This window comes from Emydura macquarii, unplaced genomic scaffold (genome assembly GCF_026122565.2).
Source record: "Emydura macquarii macquarii isolate MOO-44397 ecotype Brisbane River unplaced genomic scaffold, CSIRO-AGI_Emac_v2 contig_480, whole genome shotgun sequence".
In the NCBI taxonomy this organism is placed as follows: Eukaryota; Metazoa; Chordata; order Testudines; family Chelidae; genus Emydura; species Emydura macquarii.
The window spans coordinates 792,501-818,552 of record NW_027130617.1 but is presented as its reverse complement, the minus strand read 5'-3'; the positions used below and the strand labels follow the sequence as shown (position 1 = coordinate 818,552).

At 38.9% G+C, this 26,052-nt stretch overlaps 1 protein-coding gene across 1 annotated transcript in view; it reads right to left on the bottom strand.

The window, feature by feature from the left end:
• NEK7 (NIMA related kinase 7) overlaps positions 1–26,052 on the bottom strand; it is a 119,347-nt gene that overhangs the window by 47,946 nt on the left and 45,349 nt on the right. The window contains exons 4-5 of the mRNA XM_067538294.1: positions 10,871–10,933; positions 6,094–6,204 (exon numbers count right to left, since the gene is read on the bottom strand). Coding sequence (XP_067394395.1) covers positions 6,094–6,204; positions 10,871–10,933 — 174 coding nt within the window. The remainder of the gene's footprint in view (positions 1–6,093; positions 6,205–10,870; positions 10,934–26,052) is intronic.

Genomic DNA, 26,052 nt, shown 5'->3' with positions numbered 1-26,052 from the left:
AACACACACACCCGAAAACAAACTAATGCCAACTGAACAGCAGACTATCAAGTAATTTCATCCAAAAGCAGTATGAAGACTGAGTGCACGGTGACACCTCATACATATTTAATGATAGCCTGATAGGCTGTCATTAACATCACACGGCAATCTAGGTTTGCTACATTAAACATGATTCCTGTGTTAAGAGGACATCACAAACTGCCTCCGAGATCCAGATACTAAGAAATGCCCACCAAATTGGACAAGGTGTAATGAGGCCAATTGCACTGAGGGAAACATTAGACACATATTGGGTTTAAATAAAAAAAAAAAAAAAGCTTCAATGGGTCATAAGACCAGACATGCCATAAGGCAATCTGTCATAGAATACTCATATTAAGAAGTGTTGTGTCAACTAGGAACATTCAAAAGAAAAGACAAACGTTCCTTTATGTTGTATCAAGTGTAAACGTACAGAATTAATAATTCATGAGACAGAAAAATATATCAGATTTGGATATAAATATTAACAGGACACTGTCAACTTATTTAGACTACAATTTTGACTGTCCTACCTTAAAACTGTCAGTCTCGTGAGGAATAATTTTCAAAGTATAGAAGTCAAATAAAAAATACATTAATATGAAAAAATTAAAGTTCTCTGTTCTTGTAGGCCCTACACAAAACAATGCTTTTCTACTTTGTGTTCTGCTGCTGCAGAGCAAGCACTAATTAATACTTGATTCCCAGAGTTGTGCTGTGCTGACATCAATCATATTGGTGTACACATAAGAAAGTAAACCAAAGTGACATGTTAAATCCAACATCCAGAGGTGGGGGTAAAAAGATGGGAGTGTCAGAATAATCAACATTTGACAAATTGAAAGGAAAATATGTCCCGTTGCCATGGAGTGATCTGTGCAAACCGCAGAATAACTCTTGGAAAAAAAATATTTAGACTAGGGCTAGCTGCAGAACAATAAAACACAATTTATAAAATAAAGTATTGGAAAAATACTATACAACCAGGTATATAACTGGTCAAATATTACACACAAAAAAAGTATGTTAGGTATTTTTTTCAATCCATAAACCATAAAATTAATCAAACAACATATTTGTTGAATACAATATGATTAGTTTAATTAAATCATCTTGGTATCTAAAGAAATATTTAACCATCTCTGGAAATTGATGCAATTATTTTGATGAATAAACAGTTACTCTTAAAAGTTATAAAAGATACACTTTTCTGAATAATGTCCAGCTTTCTCTGCTTCTTCTCTTATTAAGTAAAACATTTGCAGATACCTTGCAGCAGTCTTTGTGCCAAACAACAAAGAAAATGGTCAAAATATGCATAAATGCAGCTTATTTGTGTATCAAAAGATTGAAAAATAGGACTGCAAGAAAAGCTGACTCACAAATGATCGTGAATTCTAAACTGAAGTTTCAGAAACTATTTGTTTTTATAATATAAGCCATGTCTGTCAGAATTTTAGAAAGAATCAAAACACTCAAAATAGTTCTCAACGAAGCATCTGAACTCACTACTGACTTTTACCACTTCATCATTTGAATGCCCAAATAATTCCCTCCGCCCACTCCGAAATTCACTGAGAAAAGTGTGTTCCTGGGATTAGATGGTATTTACCAAATTTTAATTTAAAGCAAGTATTTACATATGGATTGTAAATATGAAACTGCTGAAAATAAAACTTTACAATGAAAATACTGAACATCTATTATGGTGGCAAATAGTGGGCAGGCAGTGCAATGGTAGTATCTTGATCTCTCCCCCACCCATTTTGGTATTCAAAGTTGTGACACTCTGTATCTCCAAGTAGCATGCAGGAACCCCCACATTCACCACTGTGATATGATTATGGTATATTTTGTACAAAGCATGCCTTGTGAAGTATCATTTTAAAAGTCTTGATCTGTTAAACATTACTATTTTCTTGGATTGTATGTACTATCATTGTATGAGAAGTATTACAGTATGTGTTACTGAAACATGTTGTGAGATTGGGAGATGCCCACATCCAACCTTTCAATTGCAACAGAGGACTAGCCAGACATATACTTATGGTCCATTAAAGGGAATCCACTCTCCTGACGGTCATCCCAGAGACTTGTCAGAGAGAGCACGTAGACAATTGAGACAGCCTGACCAATGCCTAACCCTCACATCACAGCAAGGATCTTTCTAGCAAGCTGGAAGAAGGTATAAAAAGAGAGACACTGACATCATCACTTGACCTCTCTCTCTCCCCTCCCATCTCAACACCTGGAAGAACATCTGGAAGACAAAGACTTTGAACTGGGGAAGGATGGTCCCAGCCTGGAAGGTAGCCCCTGCCTGTGTACTGAGGAACTGATTGTACTGCTTGTACAATCCGTCAGGATGAGACACTGTTTGAGTCAACTCTTGTTTAGTACTAAAAATTTAGGATTTAGAATGCATGTTTACCTTTTATTTTAACATAACTACCTCTGGCCTTTATGCCTACCATTTATAATCACTTAAAATCTATCTTTCTGTAGTTAATAAATCTGTTTTATATTTTACCTAAAACAGTGTTTTTGATTGAAGTGCTTGAGAAATCTCAGCTCAGGTTAACAAAGCTGTTGCACATCCACTACCCTTTTGTCAGAGTGGGAAACTATGTAATGAGTTTATACTGGCTATGCTTCTGACCAGTGAAAGACAGTACAGTTCTGGGGTGCAAGACTGGGGTGTTGGGAGGAAATGCCTGGAGCCTCTCTACTGACGGCTCATGAGTGTCTGGGAAATCATTCATGTAACTCAGCTGGGTGTGTCCCTGCCTGGGGCTGTATGTATAAGCTCAATGCCTATCAGAGGTTCGTAGTTTGACATCAGCATCACAGTGTAAGGCAGGCTAGGTTGGTGCACTTGAAGGACTCAGCAGACCCAGTCCAGGTTGCACCCTGGGGACCCTGTCACAGAAGTCTACTAAGTCTCACTTCTTTTTCAGCCTCAATTCCACAAAGCACTTAAGCACCTACTTGCATGCTTGGGTACTTTGCTGAATTGGCTTTAAATAGGTGTTCTTTTCACCAACTTTTTAAATGATTTGGATAAAATGTACACAGAAGAAAGGCCTGAAAATTGTGTTGGAATATGACACTTTCTTTCAGTGATTATCAGCTGATACAACAACATGATAATCAAGAATGGCCTAAACAAATAAAAAAGTGACCTCATTTTCAGATGTGCGGACTATCTACCACTTCCATTTACTTCAACAATATTTGTTGGTACGTGATACCTCTGAAAATTACACATTTTAGGCCATGTATACAATACAAACTGTGGTCAACGCAAGTTACATGGGCATACAGTCACCAAAGTTTGTTTGGGCATGTCTGCTTGTGTGAGCACTGTGCATTCGCATCAGGAGTGCTTGTGTCAATGCACCACAGGTAGGTATTCCCATGTGCCATGAACTACCATTTGGTGCAATGTCTTCTGGGAAATTTTGTAGCATGTTGTGGAATTGAAATGACTTGCCAAGAGGATCTCCGAAAGGTAGGAATTAAGTTCCCAGCACGCAAAAAGCCACATTCCTGGATCTGCATGCCAAGCTCACCCAGCCCTTTAGTGCATGAACAAAAGAACGAGAGGCAAATTGAACATGGAGAAGTTACTAGCAACTGCATTTTGGAAGCTTGCAACACTAGATTGCTACTGGTCAGTAGGAAATCATTTTGAAGTTGGAAAATCCACAGCGGGAGCCATTGCCACACAAGTGTGTAGGGCCATTAATCATCTGCTGCTAAGCAGGACTGTGGCTTTCGGCCACATGCACAACATAGTGGATGGATCTGCAGCAGTGGGGATGCCAAATTGCAATGGGATAGCATGCATATGCCTATTTTGACACTAATGCACCTTGCCACACAAGACATCAACAGAAAAGATTACTTTTCTATGGTGGATCACCAGGAACACACCACCGATAATGATTCTAGGTGATCCAGCCTACCCTTTGCTTGCCTGGCTTACGTAGGCATGCACTGCCACCTCGACAGCACCAAGGAAAGATTCAACTACTGTCTCAGCAGTTGCAGAATGACTATTGAATATGCTTTTGGGGAAACTGGAGGGATGCTGGCAGTGTTTCCTCAATAGATTGGATCCAGTAAGATGAGAGGCAAACGGTGTCGGTACTGGTGGCGAGTTGGCATCGGGAACAGGAAGGTGTCTTGTAATTGCAGCGGTCCCAGGAGGTCAATAAGGATGATGGGTTGGTACCATCTGGAAATGTGGCTAGGTACCCTCAAAGAGTTTGTGAGGGACTGGAGGCTGTGGCAGTATTGGAAGATGAGAAACTGTTGAAGATGGTAGTGCAGGCTCAGTAGCCACTGGGAGGTGAGACGATACCAGTGGGAAGTGTCTCTCAGTACCCCTCAGCCGCAGTGAGCCGCAAATCCAAAGCTCTTCATGGGTTAAAAGACTGGACAGTACCAGGGAATCTGGGTAGGAAACATCAGGAGTCAGAACGTCCACTGATACTTGAGATAACATCTAAGTAGGATCAGTGCATCATATGTCAGGTTGCTGGAGGCAGTACTATTGATAATTTCAGTTTGGCTCTCGAGTCCTTGTGTCTCAGAGACACAGAGTCCAGTGCCAATGCAGGCACCGCTTTAGATAATTTAACAGATAGTTTTTTGGTATGAGGCATGGACTTCTTAGTCGCTGCCATCTTGGTACTGCAAGGGATAGGACTCAGGTTTAGACAGTCCCAAAGGATCCCTGGGGTATTTGCTTACTGTCGCTGTAGAGATGGTTGCTGGAGCTTTCTGTGAATCATGTGTACAGGGGGGTGATTTGGACACTGTGGGCTCCATTAGTAAGAATTTAAGCCTATTCTCTTCAATTTTTTAGATATGCTCTTAAAACCTGAGTAGATTTTACATTTGGAGACTCCTTGAGGCTCCAAACACAGCTTGAATGTTCTTGGCTGCATGGGAAAGATCTATGGCAGGTTTGGCAGGGTTTGAAGCCTGGAGTCTTGGGTATAACCTGCACTCGAGGTGGAGAATCATGGCCTGCAAAAAACAAAGGCCCAAACAGGGCAGAAAAAACAGAAGGGAAAGGGAGCCCCTTCTCCCTTTTCAAAAGCACAAACTGTGCTAAAAACAAAATAGAAATAAAAATACTAAGAAAATAAAGAAAACGAATAAATTTTTGAGTAAGAGGTGTAGCAAGTCCCGAGGCTAGCTACCAGACACTGCAATGTTCTCAAGCTGCAGGAGGTTGAGAAGGAACAGGAGCAGCAGCCAGTCCATCCCTCTCTAAATGTCCTTGTACCAGAACATCCAGGTGCCTAGTTGCAGTCCACAGACACTGCTGACAGAAATCTCCAATCCAGAGTGCATGGGTGCACACACATCCTGATGTGCACCCAGAGAGCCACTATTCGAAGAAGTGTCACACATACTATTCATTTAGCCAACCTGAAGGAATAGCTGAACTAAAAAACTCACCCCAGATTATTTGGAGAACATCCTCTCAATGACAAACAGTTTTAGCTATACTGCTTCACTGGAAAAAACTAATTATAGAATGGAAAAACATAACATGCAGACAGACAGACAGACAGACATGTTTTTTGAAGATAAAATAATTGGTACTAAAAACTGCAGAACTGATGAATATTCCAGTCCCAGTCCGAAGAGTCAATCATAAAATCAGCAAGTACAAGCAGATTTCTAAAATCTCGTGGACTCTTCTGTGGGCCCTAATCTCTTCTGAAACACAATGTACAGAAGAGCTGAAGCAACTGACCTACTCTCAAATGTACCAAGGTTAGCTACTGCAGCATAATAAAAGCATTTCCAAACAAATTTCCTTCATGGCGCAGGGGAGAGGAAAGGCTTTGCAAGTTTCTTCAAGTCTCTGAGCACCTGCTCTTAAACAATTAAGGCTTGCATTTCAAATAAAGCAAACACAATATTTGTAATTTAAGGTGACCAAGACTCATTTTATGAACAAAACTGAGCAATTAGAATGAAAAGCAAACAAAAACATTAACATTGCTCCAAATAAATGATTAACAGCTATTAAAATAAAATTCATACCTTTATCATTCTAGAGAGGTCTCCAGCATCTGCTAATTCCAACACTATGTTTAGCTCATTGTCTTCAATGAAGGAGGCATAGTATTTAATTACATTTGGATGATTCAGTTGCTAAGAAAAGAAAATAAGGAACAGATGTTTCATTCTACAGCATGTCCTTATCTTGAATCACTGACCAAAGAAGAACAAGAAAAAACTAATATACTACAAGAATATAATATGCTACAAGAATTTCTGAACCTATTTTAAATCCATCAAGTCTCAAACTATGCTATAATTCTGAAATAATAAGAGAAATTTAAATAAATATAAGTTTATTTAGATTAATATAAAACCTCAAAATAATTCTGGAGATTGCGAAGCATCACACTGGATTCAAGTTATACCTAATAAGACAATATAAAATACCGTAGATGACTAAAAAGTCTCAGCAAACTAGATAGGGTCTGTTTTTAAGTTAGTCTGGTATAAGTAAATACCTTTACAAGTTAAACTGTAAGTTAATAAAAATATGTATTAACAACAGAAAGTGCACATTTATGTTTGTAACACACATCTGCTCGAACTCTCTCTCTTTAACAACCTTAAAGCTAACTACATTTTTCAAGAGAGGATATTCATTTAAATATCAAAATCAAGCAAAAAATATCAGCAGCCTTCAGGTGTCTACAGAGGCAAATGGGTAGGTGTGAAGAATGTGTTGAAATAGGTTAATAGTTGAGTAGGACAGCCACAGCTTTAATTGATCAATTTTCCACTAGGATAATTCAGGTTTGTATATAATAAGTTAAAACATATATTTATAGATGCCTATTTATGATTTTCTGTCTTGCAAGAACATGCCGGTCATGGCCAAACTCAATGTACTCTAAAAACTAAAATTAATCCAAACTGTTGTGTTTATGGGAAGCAAGTAGGCCAACTGTCACAGTCACATAGTTAGCTTGCACTTCTGACCCCCCATTAGGTCTCTCTCGAGTGCATCCTTTCAAATGACAGGCCCTGAGCCTTCCCTCCCTCAGGTTGGAATCCCAAGATTCTCCCACTCATAGACCGAGTTCCAGACTGAAACACCCTTGTTTACTAACAGTGTTTCCTCAGCAGATCCAACTGGAATAGGTGTCCCTTCATCAACTGTGACCAGTAGGTAAATGCAATGATTAAAAACAAATTCTTCAAAATATGTATTCATAGGAACACAGCATTCAGAAGAAAAGGGTTACAATAACAAAGGGTCTACAAATGTATCTTACCTAAAGTTTAGTACTTCCCCCAAAGTTTAGGCAGGCCCAATTAATTCCCTAGCAACCCTGCTTCCGGGGTCCCATCTGCATCTCTGCAAATACTGCCTCCCGCTTCAGCTCAAGGACCTCAGATATTATTTATCGCTTTATTCTATGCTCCCCATTTGAAAGCCACCTCTCTTGCCCTCAAAATAAGACAGCAGTGGTGGGGCTCATTTTGGTCAGAGACAAGGCTTCAAAGGCATGTGACACCTGTACTGCCAGTGATTGGGTTATCTAAAGCCATTGTCTGCCTTCCTATGGATGGACAGGAATTAACACTTAGAACCCACATAACAAACAGCACAATAGCAAGCATGTGAACAGAGATACACACAATATTCATAAAAAATAATACAGTATTTCCCACATTCTTCACACAAATACTGTCAACTCTGGTTTTGTAATGACTAAAAATTGCATGTCCTTGCTGCTAGTATGGTGAAGTGTAGGATTGTTTTGGGGTTTTTTTTAATTGTGTGTTTTTAAAGTAAGTGCATTCTTTAAGGGCACAGAACTAGGTGGCTGTCTCACACAACCTTAATCTCCTTGTATGTAAGCATTATGATAATCTTGCTGATAATCTTCAGGCATTATGAAGTGTGTGGCAGAGCCAGGAATAGAACCCAGCTTCTCAGAGTAACTCCAGTACCTTGAACACAAGAGAATCTAAGAATGGGTATGCTGGGTCAGACCAAATTTCTCTCTTCTTACATTCTTCTGTCTCATTCACGGTTCACCCTCTTCACTAAATGAAGGGGACTTGTAGAACAAATAGTTTGTGATCATGTAATTAATAATTATCATAACACATAGGCACAAGGGGGCTGAATTACGGTTGCATGGGAACTTCAATTCTGAATTTCCTGATTTTTGAATGCTTGGACCTTGCAAACTTAGTTCTAGTATGTTCCTACAATCTAATGGGCTTTTGTTTTGTAACTAATAGTGTTTTGTAAGTAATTCCTCTGCCCTCCCCCCCCCCCCCCTTTTTTTCCCCCAGAAAGCAAACTAAAACAAAAAAATCCATTATGGATCATCAGTAGGGCTGAAATCTAGTACCTCTCTCGTACATCACAACCCTCTGCCTAACTATGCCCTATGTAGTAATCTGTTCTCTCCTATGTGGATAATCTCTAGAGTTCCTTCCAGAGATGAAGGATGGTTCAGTGGTTGGGACGGACCTGGGAGACCTGGGTTCAATTTCCTGCTCTGCCACAGATTTCCTGTGTGATCTTGGTAAGTTCATCTCTTCGTGCCTCAATTTCTCATCTGTACAATGGGGATGTTAAGACTTTCCTGTCTCAAAGGAGTGCTGTCAGGATAAATACATTGAAGACTGCGAGGCACTCAGATATTACACTGATTGGAATCAGACACCCAAGATAAATAGCCTAGTGGTTGCAGACAACACAGCCACACATATAAGGTTGGCACATTCATTCAGAAAGTAGTGGGGCTAAATGAATGCGAATTTACTCTGGCCTCCAAAGGAGTCCAGATTCAGGAAGCAGGCTTAAATTAATATGTACTCCCCCTACTCCATCCTGATCTCTGCCCTTCAGAAGGTGCAGTGCAGAATCTGGCTTAAGTTCCATTACCAGCTCAGAGAGAGGTAACCTTATGCATCTTTCAGTTACTGCAACTATAAAACAATGAAAAATTGTAACTGACTGACTACTTAGGTAGGCTTTGATCAATAATAAGACATGTGAAGTGCACAGAATTAACATTCAGGGGACCTAGCAGTGACCATAACTCCTTCCTGGAACAAGAGGGGCAGGCAGCTGACATTGCTACTGCATCAACCCCACCATCCAGGGCTCTAACTATGTTCCTGGTAGTACCTTTGGTGCAAGATCTCAGTGAGGATGAAACATGCTGAGTACAGATGGAATGTTTTTTAGTTTTTAGCAGATAACCTCTAAACAAGCGCTACTAAGCATGTGCATATGACTATTGCAGAAGCTTACAACTTTTCCAAATATATATAAATTTTAATGGGGACAGCAAATAGCACTTCTCTGGTCCTAGAACTCTCTCCTTTCCAAACTTCAAGCCCCTGCACCAAAGTATGGATACATTAGAGATCTTCAAAGAAGCAACTGGAAAAAAATGTTAACATAGGTAAAGCTACGTATTTTCCCTTTATCTTGTTCTTGGCAACAGCTGAAGCCTTTGTGCTGAAACTCTTGGACTGGGGAAAGCGTGGGGAAGGAGAGACAGAGTATTGAAGAAAATCAGAAGCAGAGAGCAAACATGGAAAATTTCAGCCAGTATGATTGAAACCTGGCCAATTTATGAAAAACTGGAAATAAGGGCTTGTATTGGAAGGTATACAAAGTTAACCAGGCATTGCTACTGGCTCCATCTATATTATGAGGAAGTGGCTGCTCAGCTTGAGTAAATTAGACATTCTACAAAATGTACACTTTGAGGTAATTTACCAACTATACCCTGAACCCCAATTTTCTTCTGATGACCAGAATGTTCTCCATTAATCTGTGTACGTTCTGCTACTGACCAGAACGCAGAATACAGCACTTCATTTCATGGCAGGGACATCAAAATGTAGACTGTGGCATGTGGGTTTTCTCCTTTCCCCTCCATCACACTTTCATCTAGTGGCTACTATCTATCATTCTACCTATGAATGGAAGGGTACAGCGGGCTTTAAAGCTACGTCAGTCCCGTCCTATAAGCCGGCTGGCAAAAAAACACTGTAGTGACAACTCATCTCCTTGCAAAAAAACTAAGGCCTGGTCCACACTAAAAAATTAGATTGACCAAGCTATGTCACTTTGAGGTGTGAAAAATCCACACCCCTCAGCAACTTAGTTAAGATGACCTAACTCCCAGTGTAGACCGCACTGGATTGATTGAAGAATACTTCGTCAACCTAGCTGCCACCTCTCAGGGAGGTAGATTACCTGTGCTGATGGGAAAACTCTCATCAGCATATGTAATAGCTACACCTGAAGTACTGCAGTGGCATTGCTGTAGTGTTTCAAGTGTAGACGAGTCCTAAGCAAATGTATTTCACAATATGATCAGCCTCTAATAACCCTAGAAGTGATGGTGACAAATGTATTCCCAGTGAAGCTTCCTTATGTGTCAACGTGCTGAACTTCTGCCATCATACCAGATCTATATTTTAGTTACTTAAAATAGAAATTTAAATTCAACGCACATTAAAAATCAGCGCATCATTGTACATTTTATAAAATGTTTATTCAGTGTCTTAATATTGTGTTTTCTTCAAATGTTTGAACATAGAAGCTTGAATTTAAGATCTTCTGCCTCTGAATACTTACCTCCTTGTAAAGGAAGTTTATTTTTTTCAAGCAATTAAAAAATGAAATGAAAATCTTTAAGTATTACATTTAAAAGTCTTATGTACAAGACAGAGGACACTTTATCACCATCTACTGTCAGTACGGAAAAAAATTAATAAATTATAACTAACCCTGTGGAATTCTTTAACAAGTCTTTACCTTAAGAAGATCTATTTCTTTGATGCAGTCAGCACGGGCTTTGGCATCCATTAAATCAAATATCTGCACAAAAAACACAAAACATTTTTGCTAACAGAAGCAAACAATGGGTCATCATCATCAATTATTATTTTATACTGCCACCAAAAGCATGCTAAGCACTTGATGGGAAAACACAGCATCGCAATAAGAACTAACTCTAATATCCCTAGCACACATTTTAGCATTGTGGTCAGACATATATGAAACACACACTATCTATTCTTTCAGACACTTCTTCATACAAAACAAAAGTAACTCATTAGTACATTTTTCAGGATTTTTTAAAAATAAATACAAATTGAGTATTGTATACTCAAGTCATGTTCTTCTGGTAGCAAATATGAAATAGTATTTGAAATATTTATTAAGCAATAATATTTTAAAAGAACATTTCTACAGCCCTGAATTACTATTTATGAGCATAAAACAATCCGACTGCCAAACAGCATATGACCTAAACAAATAAGAAGCACCGAATGATAGCCTAATAGTCCACTGCAAAAAAGCATACGTGTAATTAGCTTCCAAATACCTTGGGCCCTCTTGGTTATTTCTCCTTTCTATCTTAACTCTGTTCTCTTCGTTCTCCATACTGATTGCTGACCCTCCGCATCACCTAATGTCTCCTCATCCTCCTACTCTCTTCTGTTAGTATCTCTTCAGGTTCCAAGTTTGGTATCTTTCTCTCTTCCATCTGTACTCTTTCTCTTGGCAGCAGCATCACTTCCAAGGATTTCATTACCAGTTATATTAATTTATTGACATATGCAAATCTACCCCCAATCTCTTCATTTAAAGTCCAGTCTAACACTGCATCTTCCTCTTATTCTCCTGCCACCTCAAGCTCATTGTCTCAGATATTGAACTTAGCTTTCCTTCTTCATCCCTTTCTGTCACTTCCCTTCTCTACCTTAACTGATAACCACCTTATTTTTCTTGTCTCAGAATCATTACTTCACTGTCATCTGACACTTCTTTCAACACCCCCCAGCCACATCCCCATATCTTCCTCATTAATCTAAACAAAATCTGCCCTTTCCTCACTAACCTCACTGTTTGGACACTTGTTCTAGTCTCTCATGTCTCATTTTGACTTTTATTGCCTCTTACTCTGACACCTCTGCCTTTCACCTCTTTTCCACTGTAAGGCTTGAACTTGTTTTCAGCTAACAAGTTGTAAGTCAAAACTCATGTAAATGGCTAACAAGCATACCTGATCCTCAAGGACAATGGCTAGAGTAAATACCTGATAACTCAGAAGGCCAGATGTCCACTCAGTGATTCAGCCACACAATGATAACAGCACATTCCTTACACACACACCCATCATGTACCCTCCTATCTGTAAGGATTCTCCCTCTCCACCCATTCCCTTAATGGGAATGTTATGTTCCCTTAAGATCATAGAAGATTAGGTTGGAAGGGATCTTGGGAAATCATCTATTGCAACGCCCTGCTCAAAGCAGGACCAACCCCAACTAAATCATCCCAGCCAGGGCTTTGTCAAGCCAGGCCTTAAAAACCTCAAAGGATGGAGATTCCACCACCTTCCTAGGTAACCCATTCCAGTGCTTCACCACCCTCCCAGTGAAAAGCTTTTTCTAATATCCAACCTAGACCTCCCCCACTGCAACTTTAGGCCATTGCTCCTTGTTCTGTCATCTGCCACCATTGAGAACAGTCTAGCTCCATCATCCCTAGATCCCCCCTTCAAGTAGTTGAAGGCTGCTAATAAATCTCACCTCATTCTTCTCTTCTGCAGACTAAACAAGCCTAGTTCCCTCAGCCTCTCCTCATAAGTCATGTGCCCCAGCCTCCTAATCATTTTCATTGCCCTCTGCTGGACTCTCTCCAATTTGTCCACATCCCTTCTGTAGTGGGGGGGCCCAAAACTGGACACGATACTCCAAATGAGGCCTCACCAATGCCGAATAGAGGGCAATAATCACTTCCTTCGATCTGCTGGCAATGATCTTAATAATGCAGCCCAATATGCCCTTAGCCTTCTTGGCAATAAGGGCACACTGTTGACTCATATCCAGCTTAGTCCACTGCAACCCCCAGGTCCTTTTCTGCAGAACTGCTGCTTAGCCAGTTTGTCCCCAATCTGTAGCAGTGCATGGGATTCTTCCGTCCTAAGTGTAGGATTCTGCACTCGACCTTGTTGAACCTCATCAGTTTTCTTTTGGCCCAATCCTCCAACTTGTTGAAGTCACTTTGTATCCTATCCCTACCCTCCAGTGTATTTACCAATCCCCCCTTTACCCCCAAGTTTAGCATCATCCGCAAACTTGCTGAGGATACAATCCACCCCATCATCCAGATTATTAATGAAGATGTTGAAGAAAACTGGCCCCAGGACTGACCCTGGGGCACTCCACTTGACCGGCTGCCAACTAGACATTGAGCCATTGATCACTACTCATTGAGCCAGATGATCTAGCCAGCTTTTTATCCACTTCATAGTCCATTCATCCAACCCATACTTCTTTAACTTGCTGGCAAGAATACTGTGGGAGACCATATCAAAAGCTTTGCTAAAGTCAAGATATATCACATCCACAGAGCCAGTCTTCTCATCATAGAAGGCAATCAGGTTGGTCAGGAATGACTTGTCCTTGGTGAATCCATGCCGACTGTTCCTGATCACCCTCCTCTCCTCAACTGCTTCAAAATGGATTTCTTGAGGACCTGCTCCATGATTTTTCTGGGGACTGAGGTGAGGCTGACTGGTCTATAGTTCCTCAGAACCTTCCTTTTTTTTTTTTTTTTTTAAAGATAGGCACTAATTTGCCTTTTTCCAATAGTCTGGGACCTCCCCCAATCTCCACGAGTTCTCAAAGATAATGGCCAGTGGCTCTGCAATCGCATTAGCCAACTCCCTCATCACCCTCAGGTAAATTTATCCAGCCCCATGGACTTGTGCATGTCCAGCTTTTCTAAGTAGCCCTGACCTTGTTCTTTCACCACTGAGGGCTGTTCACCTCCTGCCCATGCCATGCAGACTGACCTTGTCTGCGAAGACAGAGACGAAAAAAGCAAATGGGTACTTCAACTTTTTCCACATTCTCTGTCACTAGGTTGCCTCCGTCATGCAGTAAGTGGCCCACACTTTCCCTGACCTTCTTCTTGTTGCTAGCATACCTGTAGAAACCCTTCATGTCCCTTACTAATTGCAACTCCAGTTGTGCTTTGGCCTTCCTGATTTCACCCCTGCATGCTTGAGCAATATTTTTATATCGCTCCCTAGTCACCTGTACAAGCTCCCACTTTTTGTAAGCTTCCTTTACATATTTAAGATCACCAAAGATTCTCTATTATGCCAAGCTGGTCACCTGCCATATTTGCTAATCTTTCTGCACATAAGGATGGTTTGTTTCTGCACCCTCAGTAAGATTTCTTTAAAATACAGCCACCTAGACTAGCGAATTTTAAATGTTCAGCTAAATTTCTTTGTCATGATTAAAATACAATTAAAAAACACTTTCAAAATTCTTCCATGCAAAACATATATAAATCCATTAACAGTTGTTTATATACACCACTAAACTCATTTTGAAAACTTCAATCAAATATGCACCCAGATCTACTGATTTAAAAAAGTGTACACAACTGGAATTATCTTCTCATGGGAAAAACAATGAACCCACTAATGAAACAGGAATTCTTGAGAAATCATCCACAGCATCCTCTGTGCTTTAAATGAGTGACAATAGTTTGATTAAGAAGCAGGATAATTTGCCAAATTCATCAAAATGTTTCTCTTACCATCATGTCACTTGACTCCCCTGGTTGATGGGGCTGATGGCATTATGTCACAATCAACTCTACTCTGTAAAGACTCCCTCCACACCACTTTTCTTACATACACACATACACAGCTGATCTGGGTTCAACTATCACCACACCAGATGAAGCTACATACAGCCCCTTTTTTGATACCAAAGAGCAACAACTTTCTTAATGGAGAAAAGCAATTTATTTTCACAAAATGATAGTATAGTTATTTAAGTTAGATACAGGATTTCTACAGGTGGCATTTTTGTTCTATGAACATGGGAAAAGACTACAAAATTTGATCTCAGCCAAAAAATATACAGCGAATTGATCCACGTTGTATATGAGCTACGCCAACGAGCAAGGCAAATTACATTTTGCTGTAACTTTTTGTGCCACAAACACATTAAATATTTTAAGTCTATTGATTAAAATCCATAGCCAATTGATTCACTACACTTGTGGTTCATTATGAAGAGCATTCAAGAGACTAAATAACCAATTTAGCCAATTCACTGCTAAAAGTCAGTAACAGTACAGTACTGGAAAGAGTTACTACGTCACTGATCCTCCTGGGAAGCGGTTTTTTGCAGCGTGTCCATTCACCTTACACTGAAGGTTCACTCGCAAAATACACCCCCCAAAACCAGCTATATTTATAGCAGACTTGCTTAAAAGTTAAAAGCATTCCATATGTCACCCAAGCCTGGAATTCACCCATCAGGTTTTTACTTTTCTTTTCTGGTACCATGGTGTACCACTTAACTATTGCTTTTGAATATAGGATTCCAAACCAGCTGGGCCATAAAGGCACATCTTAACCTTGTACAAGGGTAGAACACTCATGTATCCTTATTTTGACAGCATTTATATTTACTACAGCCAAATGCTACATTTAACTTTGCAAAGTATTGTGGGAAATATACCCTTGACATAAGTGGGCAGGAGTAAACCTAACACAACTTAGCATCATTTTGTGCTAACAGCCATATATAATATAATGTTAATGAGATGTGTTATAAATAATACGGTGTGCAATATGTCTTGTATAACATATGTTGGCTAATAAGACCCTGGTAAAGTTTTACAAAAATACTCAAGAGCCAGAACTGATCAGTGTACACAAAGGGGGAAATTTCAGCATCAGTGACTTTATTTGGTGTAGTCTTTGCTCTTCTCCCATACAAAACAAGATTCTGAAAGCCATCTCCAACCTCCAAAAACCAGAGGCAAAAAGACTTGTCAGTCACAAGTGGTACATGTAGATAGGTTCCATCCCCTTTCTCTCAGTCATTTGACACAGGCTAAAAATGTAGCAGAACTAGAGGGGCCATAAACAGATGCAGAAAAACACAGGATGTATATAGGAAGAGAGGAACATGAAATAGAAGACAAAGCACAGCAATGTACAGCGTCAGTTAATTGGGGCAATTTATTGCAGTTTACTAAAATTCTTTGATTCACACAGTGAAAAGAAAACTTCCTTAAAAAAAGATTGTATACTTCTAGACAATTATAATCTGTTGCTTATGGTATGACATGCAGCTCCACATATGTTTTATATTTCGACCGTTTGTGGTGTGGAGGGGTTCCTACCGAGAATTCTGGGGAGTTTGAGGAAAGGGACCCTTCCTGGGCATCTTGTGGGGTCCTAGAAGCAAATGCCCAGTAGAATAAAGGTTCCCTATTTCAGCCATCACAACACTCAGTTCATGTAGCACAGTCCCAACAGTTCATTCTCCTCCACAATATCAAATTAACACAAACTATGCAGTTTAGGTTGGTCCAGGGTCATGCTTAGATGCAATAGTCTCAAGAACTGTTTGCACATTTTCTCTCTGTTGATCATTAAGGGGTATCCTATCAGTACAAGATAAAATTCTTCAAAACTTCTGGGCAGACATTTCAAAAAGTCCCGATGAGACCATAACTTAGGCCAGGTCTACACTAGAAACCATTACCAGTATAGTAATATTGGTTAGGGTGTAATTTTTTTATGCCATTTCTGTACAGCAAAAGCCACAGTGCAGATGCAGCTGTTATGACAATGGAGCTGCTCTATAACAATTTATTAATACTGTAATTGAACTGGTTACTGTGATGTTTACTGTATAATGTACTGGCGTAGCTTAAGAGAACGGCTTAAAGATGGTTAAGATACAATATGATTAACGAAAAGGATTGGGAAACAAAAGATCAAAAGGACTATAAGCAGTTTAAAAAGAGAGTCTCCAGGGAGAGGAGAGGGAAAGAAGAACTATTTGTGGATAGTTGTTCAGGGAGATGCGCCAGATATCTGCTCGGATATCTAAAGATGTTGAGGGCTACCTAGCTTACTATCAGGGGACTACATGCTGTTAGGTAAGACAGACATGCATGTAGACTGTTATGCAAATCCTTCTCTAAATGCTTTGCTTCTACTGTTAAAATAAACAATATTGAGTTTTAAGAAGGCTGTCTGGTCACAAATTCCTGAAGAGTCACTGCATCAGACCTGCTGGATGAACAGAGCTGATACACAAGTACTGTAGCGAGGCCCTGGCCTGAAAGTAGGAGAACTACAGAATTCCACTCCAAGAAAGGCATGAGGACTGACAGCTGGTCGGGGTGTAGTACTCAGAGAGAATAGAAAGGGGACAGAGACACAGACAGCTCTGCATCCATGACAGCAGTTATACTGGCTAAAAAAGTGCTTTTGCCAGTATACCTTCTTTTGTTCAGAGGGACTGGCATTGCAATACTGACAACAGAACTCTTTTGCCAATATTAACTACATCTACATTAGGAGGGTTTACCAGTGTAACTATGCTGGTATACATATACAAGCAAAATTTCTGTAGTATACTCTCTCAGGCTCAGGTAAGGGTGTAAATCAACATCCCCATATCTCTCTCTCATACACACACACACAATGCTGGGACCTTATTAAAGGCCTTTGGATCAATGGACAGGCCACCAAAGAAAAAACTGAACCAAACTTTAGTCTGGCCTGAACTCCTGGTATGCCCACTTCATTACTAAACATAGTCAGAGTGACCAAGACTCCATCTGTTCCAAGCTGGAAATTTTGGAACAAGGCTTCCTGTTTTCTACTGCACTTGGTACAGAAGACTGGAAATTCTATGGCAGCTTTCAGATAAATTAAAAGTTAGAGCTTTTCACTGAATAATGCAGTAAAGTACAACATGGCTTATTTATTTTTATATTCAATTCCATTTACTTTAAGCTGCTCCAAGATTTTCAATGTCCTATCGGCTGCTTACAAACTTGCTAGTGAAGGAAGACACTGAAGACTTAGGTTATATAATTCTTCAAATTAGCCAGACAGACCTGGGGCCTAATACCTAATCATTTTCTTCTCTTAAGAAGGTGCAAGTAACATCTCTCAGCCACCTGGGATTTTTAGTTTAACAAAACGCGACCATATTCCAAAATCTGTGGTTTGCAAGCCACCACAAGATTTGCTGTTATTCTAGGAACTTTTGTCCTATCAGATTCAAAACTGGTTGGTTAGATTCTGTTTTAGAACCAGAAAATGAAATTTTCAGCTTCAGACCAGAAGTCACCTCAGACAGTAATAAGCCTCTTCAGAAAGTTCAGAGCTACTCAAGAAAAGTTTGTATTCTTTTTGTCCGATATATTAATATTACAAACCTGACAAAAAGAAATTATTTCACCAATGGAAGAAGACACAGCTCTAAAAAGGATATCCTACGCAGAAAAAACAAACGAAACTAAAGGAGATTTTAAAAGTTTAAGAACATCCTTTCCAGCGGCTGTCCAAACTGCATATACCACCTTGTAATGATTAAATTGATTGCCTTACAAGAATTCCATGAGACCAGATTACTGTGTTAGAAAAGTTACCCTTTGTTTATGGTTTACTCTAAAATGCCCATTAACACACCACTATAAATAAAGTTGTGCCAATATTTCCATTATAATTATAAAAATTATAGCTTAGTATCTCTATGACAAATCAATCAACTTTAGCTAATATTAATCAGTGAACAAGCTTGAAAGGTTAGATCACATTGCATATGTATGAATGACTTTAATTATGTTGTTCCCAGTTGCTGATTTTGTGGTCTATGATATTCATTTAAGATTTATACAGTCATTATTTCTGCTATGAAGAACACAACAAGTGAAATTGATATTAACCAGTTTTAAACTTGTATGACATATTGCCTAATATCTATTAGTTTTCACAAAGAGAATCATAACTAAAAGTCTCCTTAAAAAAACTCTCACTCCACAATTAGTCGAGTACTAATAAAGAGAGTCAAGAAGGCCTTTAAAAATTTCTTAAGAGAAGAACTTGCCAGGACACTAAATACACTCATATCAATGCATTAAATTAACTTTCTATTTCTCTCATTACCTTTATGAGGTAGATTAGAATAGAATAGAATAAAAAAAAATAGAATAGAATAGGTAGATTAGAATAGGTTGTAAGCTATAGTAAGTATCAAGAATTGATCACTATACAGTTGCATAATTTGAGCACACTAAAGAAAACACAAAACCACCATCCTGCTTAAATCCCTCAGACATAGGCTTATGTGTTCACATACAATCTTCAGAAACTTATGTACAAATACATCAGAAGATTTTTATATACATTTAACAGTTAGATGGTATACATCAAATCATAGCTTCCAAAGCCAGAACTTATTTATCAGTTACTAACTAACCACCCATTTAAACTCAACTTTTAAAGGTAAAATGAATGAGTCTGTGTTAGCTTTGAACAATACTACTTTCAGGAAACACCAAGTTACTTGGTGCTTTTTTCTCAGAAGTTCTGTATTTTTCCCAGATCTCTTCTCTGCTGTTAGAAAGATAAAGGCTTCTTTATTCAGGATGTTTAAATGCCTACTTGACCGATAAACAAGTAAATGTTTGTGTTTTAATAAAAAGGTTTAAAATAAAAATGGCTTGTTAAGGCTATTTAGCAATACAATGGACCAAGAACATGACTATGGCAAGATAAACCTATGGAAACCATATACAGTAAATGAAATAAAGAGTTAAATGAAAAGATATTACAAGATATGACAATGAACGGTAAAAATGGGCAACAAAGTGTTTTTGTAACCAGACCACTGCAATGCTGTGGTAACAATGTTCTATAAAATGAGAAACTACAAGATTAATTAGCTCTAATTCAGTCCTCAAGTGGCAATCCTCTGACAATGCACAATGAATAATTAATATGAGTACTAGATAAAAGGGATTTCTTTTTTGATCCTCTAACACAGGGTCTGAAGTTTTGGAATGAAAGGGGGGAAACATGTAAGGCACAACTGTGATGCATTCTCTAGAACAGTGGTTCTTAACCTTTCCAAACTACTGTACCCCTGAAGCCTGAGTCCCACCCCCACGGGGCTGAGGCATGTAACTTAGTTTCATGGCGCCCCTGTGGCTCCAGGCAATTACCTTTCTTGCCACCCCCAATACCAGCTCTGCACTTGCGACCCCTCTAAAACTCCAGGTTAAGAAACACTGCTCTAGAAGGAATTTTGCGGCAGTATGCAACCCTATATAATGTACTCACTCCTGAACAGCCTGAGTTTACTACAAATATCATACAGTATGTGCAACTCATAGAGCCTTAAACAAGAAGCTACTGCCACTAGGCCATTATAAATCCTTTGTGTTACATTCTTAAGATAAAAATAGTCAAGAAAGAAAAGATGGGCTTTATTTAGTAAGAATCAGTTTGACATTTCTCTTAGTCACAATAACATAATGCAAAAGAAATGTTTTGGGTTTTTTTAGAACTTATCTTCACTAGTGTATTTTTTTTAGTCAGAGTTGATAGCCAATTGATTCAAGATAGTAACGTGTTTGTAAAGACTAGTCTAGATATTCCTCAAACATTTGTTCCAAGATACAAAGTTCGTATTTTATCTCGGGCTGATCTCTAGGGCTATGTCTCCACTGGGGGAAAAAATGTGGTGTGTTTTTACAGAGAGAGCCACTGAATGTTTAGTTATCTCGCTGTAAAACCATAGAGAAAACTAGGCTGGGTAAGTTTTACCATGATGTAGGTAGGAAAAGTCAACTGTGGGTGGGGAGTATATAGTGTTGACTTCTAACCACACTGGGATAAAAGCTACTTATGATCTGTCTCCAATAAAACTTTACAGCAAGATTACTAACGTGCATTAGTTCTGTCTCTGTAAAAAACACACATTTTGTGGCAGTGATGACATAGCCTAGGGCACAAACACAACAAACATTTGTGTTCTGAAACAAGCATTTTGGGAGTGTCCAAACTAGACTTTACAAATGTATGAAATGTATGAACTAGGGATGTAAAATAGCAAACGGTTAAACAGTTAACCAATAAGTATTAATCTTACCGTTAAGACTAATACTTAATCGGTTAACCGGCGATGCAGGGGTTAACTAGTAGTGCAGGCTTTCTGTCTCCATGGTGACGGCACCAGGCCATGGTGGCCACGCTGCTGCCCAGGGAAGCCAAGTCCCTGGTGCAGACACTGCAGAGCACCCCACTGCTGAACACTGGGGACCATGAGTCTGAGACAGTGGGTCCCACGGGGAGCCAGGCTGGGGCCGCTACCCAGAGGCTGAGAGAAGGGGGGACACAAAATTATAATCGGTTAAACAGTTAACCGATATAATTTTAAAAGTTTAAACGGTTACCTTTTGTAACCAATATTTACATCCCTAGTAATAACTACTCCCATATTTACAGCATCTTTATGTCTTTAGTGTAGACATTCCCCAAGCACAGTTGAACAATATCCTCCCCCAATTAAAACAATTACAGAAGTGCCATCTTTTACTTTGGTTTTAGTTGAGCAACTTTTAAAACAAAAGCTTGGCCCTTTGATCATGCAGGGCACAGATTCAGGAACAAACAGTAGAGCCAACAACATCAATGTTATAAATGACCAGTTATATGCATAATCTTTCCTGACCAGAAGGTGGGTCGGGGGGAAAAACACCACAGAACAAAAGCGATGTCAGCTAAAAACTAATCAACATCCCTCCACATTCTGATACCTTCAATACCATTGGAAATTGCTTTGCAGTGGTTTGAAAGACCAAACAGGAAAAAGAAGACAAAAGAAGCAAAAAGAAGAAAGCGATGCAGCGCACCATTCCAACTTACAAACCGTATCAACTGCAATTTTGAGATATTCAGTTTTATATTCAGTTTATCAGTCTGCTGATTTTACTAACTCAATCCCCAATTAGTTCATAAAACAGGCAATCTACTGTATAATACTGTTTCACTAACTACTGGCAATGTTGATGATGTATACAAACTTTAACCTAAGAGAAGGATTCAAGCTCACTATGGTGCATCTTATGTTTGTGAAATTACAGCCAAAAATAGCAAGAAAATAACTCTTCCATGTAGGCATCAACGAAACAAATAAAAAATGTTGATTCTTCATATTATCTACAAGCAAAAGGAAATAAAAATTCAGGAACCGTGATTTGTGTCACTACCTGCTGGTCCCCCCCTTCAATGACATCTTATTCACCCTTGGTACTTCCAAAGCTAAATTCTATCACACACTATTTTGTGCACATTTAGTATAAGGTTTATCAATATTTGAACTTCTTCAATCAATTGACATTTTAAATAGGAGAAAAGACAAAGGTGCTTGTTGGAAAAAATTTTAAATGAACAATCAAAATAGGCATCATTTGCAGAATGGAGATGGGAGTCGACAACTAAATACTGTAAAAAATATGATAGGTGGGGCAGTGTGATAGGGTATACTAACTCCACACTGCGCAACATGGAGTTAACAAGCTAAAATGGGCTCAGGTGGCTCCATCCCAGTGCACCTGTCAAAGATGTCAACATTGGAAGGAGGAGCATAAGAGGGAGAAACCTGACTCAGCCGATCACAGACCAGAGAGGAGAATAGAACTCAGTCCTCAGCTCTTGGAGGGAGGGCTGACTGAAGGCAGGAACTCCCCAGATGACAGCTGCCCAACAGCCCTTCTCTGAGGGAGAGGAAGTCCAGATAATGACTCACTTGGTGGAAGGATCATTTCTCTTTATTACTTATGAACTCAATTTAGGGCTACAACCTGACAAGCACTCTCCGAAGGAAAAGAGCCTCAAACCAGCTTTGGAATGGTTCATTTGTGTTAACTGCCCTTGTTTCCATTCACTAACTACCCCGGAAGACGAGAGACTTTAAAGCAACCTGCACAAGGACCAAGGAGAAGGTAGACTACCGCATTGCCAGAGTGACAGTTGGCAGGTGGTACTAGAGAGGTGGAGAGCTTGTTACACTAGACAAGGTGGATCAACACCTTCAGAGGCAGTGATAGGCCATGAAGGAACTTAAAAATGAAGACAAGTAGTTTGTGGTAGAGATGGGTGAGCCAGTGGAGGAAGGACATTGTTGAAGCAACAAGACAGGCAAATGAGTTTGGGGAAAATAGGATTTGTCAAGTCCTGAAAGGAGGGTGTTGCAGTAGTTGACATGAGAGAGTAGCAGGACCTGAAAGAGATTTAGCTGTGTGGACAGAGAGGAAAGGCTGGGTCTTAGAGATGTTATGTGGGATGAAGCAGGATTCAGACACTCTGTGAATGCAAGGATGTAGAGAGAGGACCAAGTCAAAGATGACATGTATGTAAGATGATGGTACGGGCCTGAGGGACAAGGAAGTAGTCCACAATGACTGAGCAAGGTGGGAGGGGGAAGCACTTGGGGAGGAAGATAAGAGATCTATTTTGTTTAAGTTGATGGCTGGACAGCCACATGGTCTTTGTTCCACATGGTAACACATAGTAGTGGTTTTGGATGTTATCTATCCAAGTCACAGGGGCTCTTGCAAAGCAAGATGGATACTGCAGTGGCCCACAGAGTACCAGTTCACATTTCATAATTCTGCTGGAGTGCAGACTCCTTTCTACTTGTCAACGGAGTCTCAGTATTGCACCTTCCACTTGGACAAACCAGTACTTTGCCTAGATCCAGCCTCCATACTGAAAGTTATTTCCCTTTTTCACAAATCACAAAAGATAGTCCTTCCTGATATGCATTAAGTCAGTAATACCCAAAAGAAAAACAATGGCATATTCTGGATACCTTGTTTTGAATGCCTTGTGTGTACCAGGATAAAGCCATTCAGGAGATCTACAGCTCTTTACCCATTATTGTTACTAACAATCAAGCAAACCATCCAAAGTTTATCAAATATGCCTAACAAAAAGGGTTTTAGTGCTACAGAATAAGTAACTGTACAATTTTATATGGATTAAGAAGTGTTTTCTTCATGGGATGAGGAAGTTTGCAAGGTAGCTTACATGGTCATCTACATACATATTCTCCAAGACCTGCAATAAGATGTACAAACCATATAAAACACCACCTTTGGCAGAAGATGCCACTTGTGTATTGCCACAAAAATCTTATTGTGGGAATGGTGATAAGCCTGGTTATTAGAAATAAATTTATTATCAGATGATTTTTCTTATCTAAGTACCAAGGCTTATCCTTCCACATCAGCCTCAACCGACAGGCATTTCAAGTCATATTTGACCTTTTGATTTCTTATGCGCTATAATTGGAAATTTCAGGGAGAGTTAATATAATGTTTTTAAACTGTTAATCAAAGTTCCTAGAATATGTTCCAGCTTTTGAAGCAGTGTATCTGGCAATTTTCCCAGAAGTGGGAACCAAATCTCCTTTTGATAACTGCCAGCTCTGGTCTTGACTCCTGGTACTTGGAGCAGAAAAAATCCTATCGCTGGAATAACAAGTGTGGATATATGATGGAGAAATGAACAAGGCATGCATTAGCACAACTACAAAACTGATTAACACCTAGAAATCTAAACACAGATGAACTCACAATATAAAAAAACAGAGAACAGAAAGTCTAAGGTTTAATCTCAACGTGCCTACGAATACTCAAGCCTTGCATTATCCAATAAATGTACACAAACTTGTCACCAAGCTACCAAAATGACAAGTACAGTATGCTGAGGAATAAAATAAATAATGATACAATAGTTCATAACCCACACACACACAACAGGAATTTAATGAATTCAGATATCTCCACTTGAAAAACACAAAACACACCTTACCAAATACAGAATAAAGGCTTATCAGTTGGGCTGTTTTGACATTGTACAGTTTTAGAGGAAAAGCAAGGCTTTTCCAATTAAAAAGTTATAGTTGTGGTTAAAATAATGAAAGTTAATAGATCCAGTGACAGGCCTCTTGATACTTCAATTAACCTTCAACTTAACATCATAAAGAGAAAAAGTATTTTATGATGCTTCTTCATGCCCACACCCAGTCACTGCTCTTTATATAATATCCTTTATACTTCCTATCTCAATTGTTTCTTACATTAAGTTTTAGAGTGAACTTTGCTGAAACCTTTTTTTCTGTCCTCTCAGCGGTCTAATCAGCTCATTGCAAATGTAGTCACTACCACAGATCCTCTGTATTTCTTCTGCATAGCTATATGTATTACAGAGGCACTAGTCATGGATATTCAAACACACCCAAATATCATACAATTCAGTCAATTTCAAGGTGCATTTTAGACATATGTTTAGTCATTTTTTCCCCTCAATAGTTATAATTACTGAACCCGAGAAGAATTCATACATACAAGAAAAAAGTCAGAAGCAAATAGTTCTTTGGTCTAGAGAGAATTTATAGCTATGATTTTGAGCTCTATTTTGTTTTATATTCATTTAAAATCACGTCATTCTCAGTCCTTTTATCTGAATGTGATTAAGTTTTCAACATAATTCACCAGCAAAAGCTCCATTCCATCTCTTATATACAATCACTGTCAGACATTCCCCCACCAGAGTGTTCTTAATGAACTATTAACAAGCTGTCAATTATGTATGAAAATCTGGAAACAGATATCTAACAGGTATCAACACAACTAAAGAGTGCCACCTTCAAAACATAATAAAATCACTTCAGTTCTAAGAACTCTTGATTACAGATGCATCTACTTTAAGGTATTTATTTTTGGAGAACATTCTCTGCCCCAGACGTGCAACAAGTAACTTTCAAAGTATTTAAAAGCTAAACAAAAGGGTAACATTTATATTTTTAGTGAAGTTTATAAATGAAGCATTATTAAATCACTTTTTTTCTTTTTAAAAGTACAGATTCCAAGCTTTGTTTTGAGATTTGAATTCTGATACCACTTCAATAATTTATTTGTATTAGTAATAAATAATTTTCAAAAATTTCACTGGTACCAATTTTTAAAGAGACTTTAGCAGCCTAGTTTGTATGACATTATAGAACAGAAGTCATTTAATGGATAAAAAGAACCTTTGAGTTAGTCTCTCTAGATGTTCAATGTTTAGAAACTCA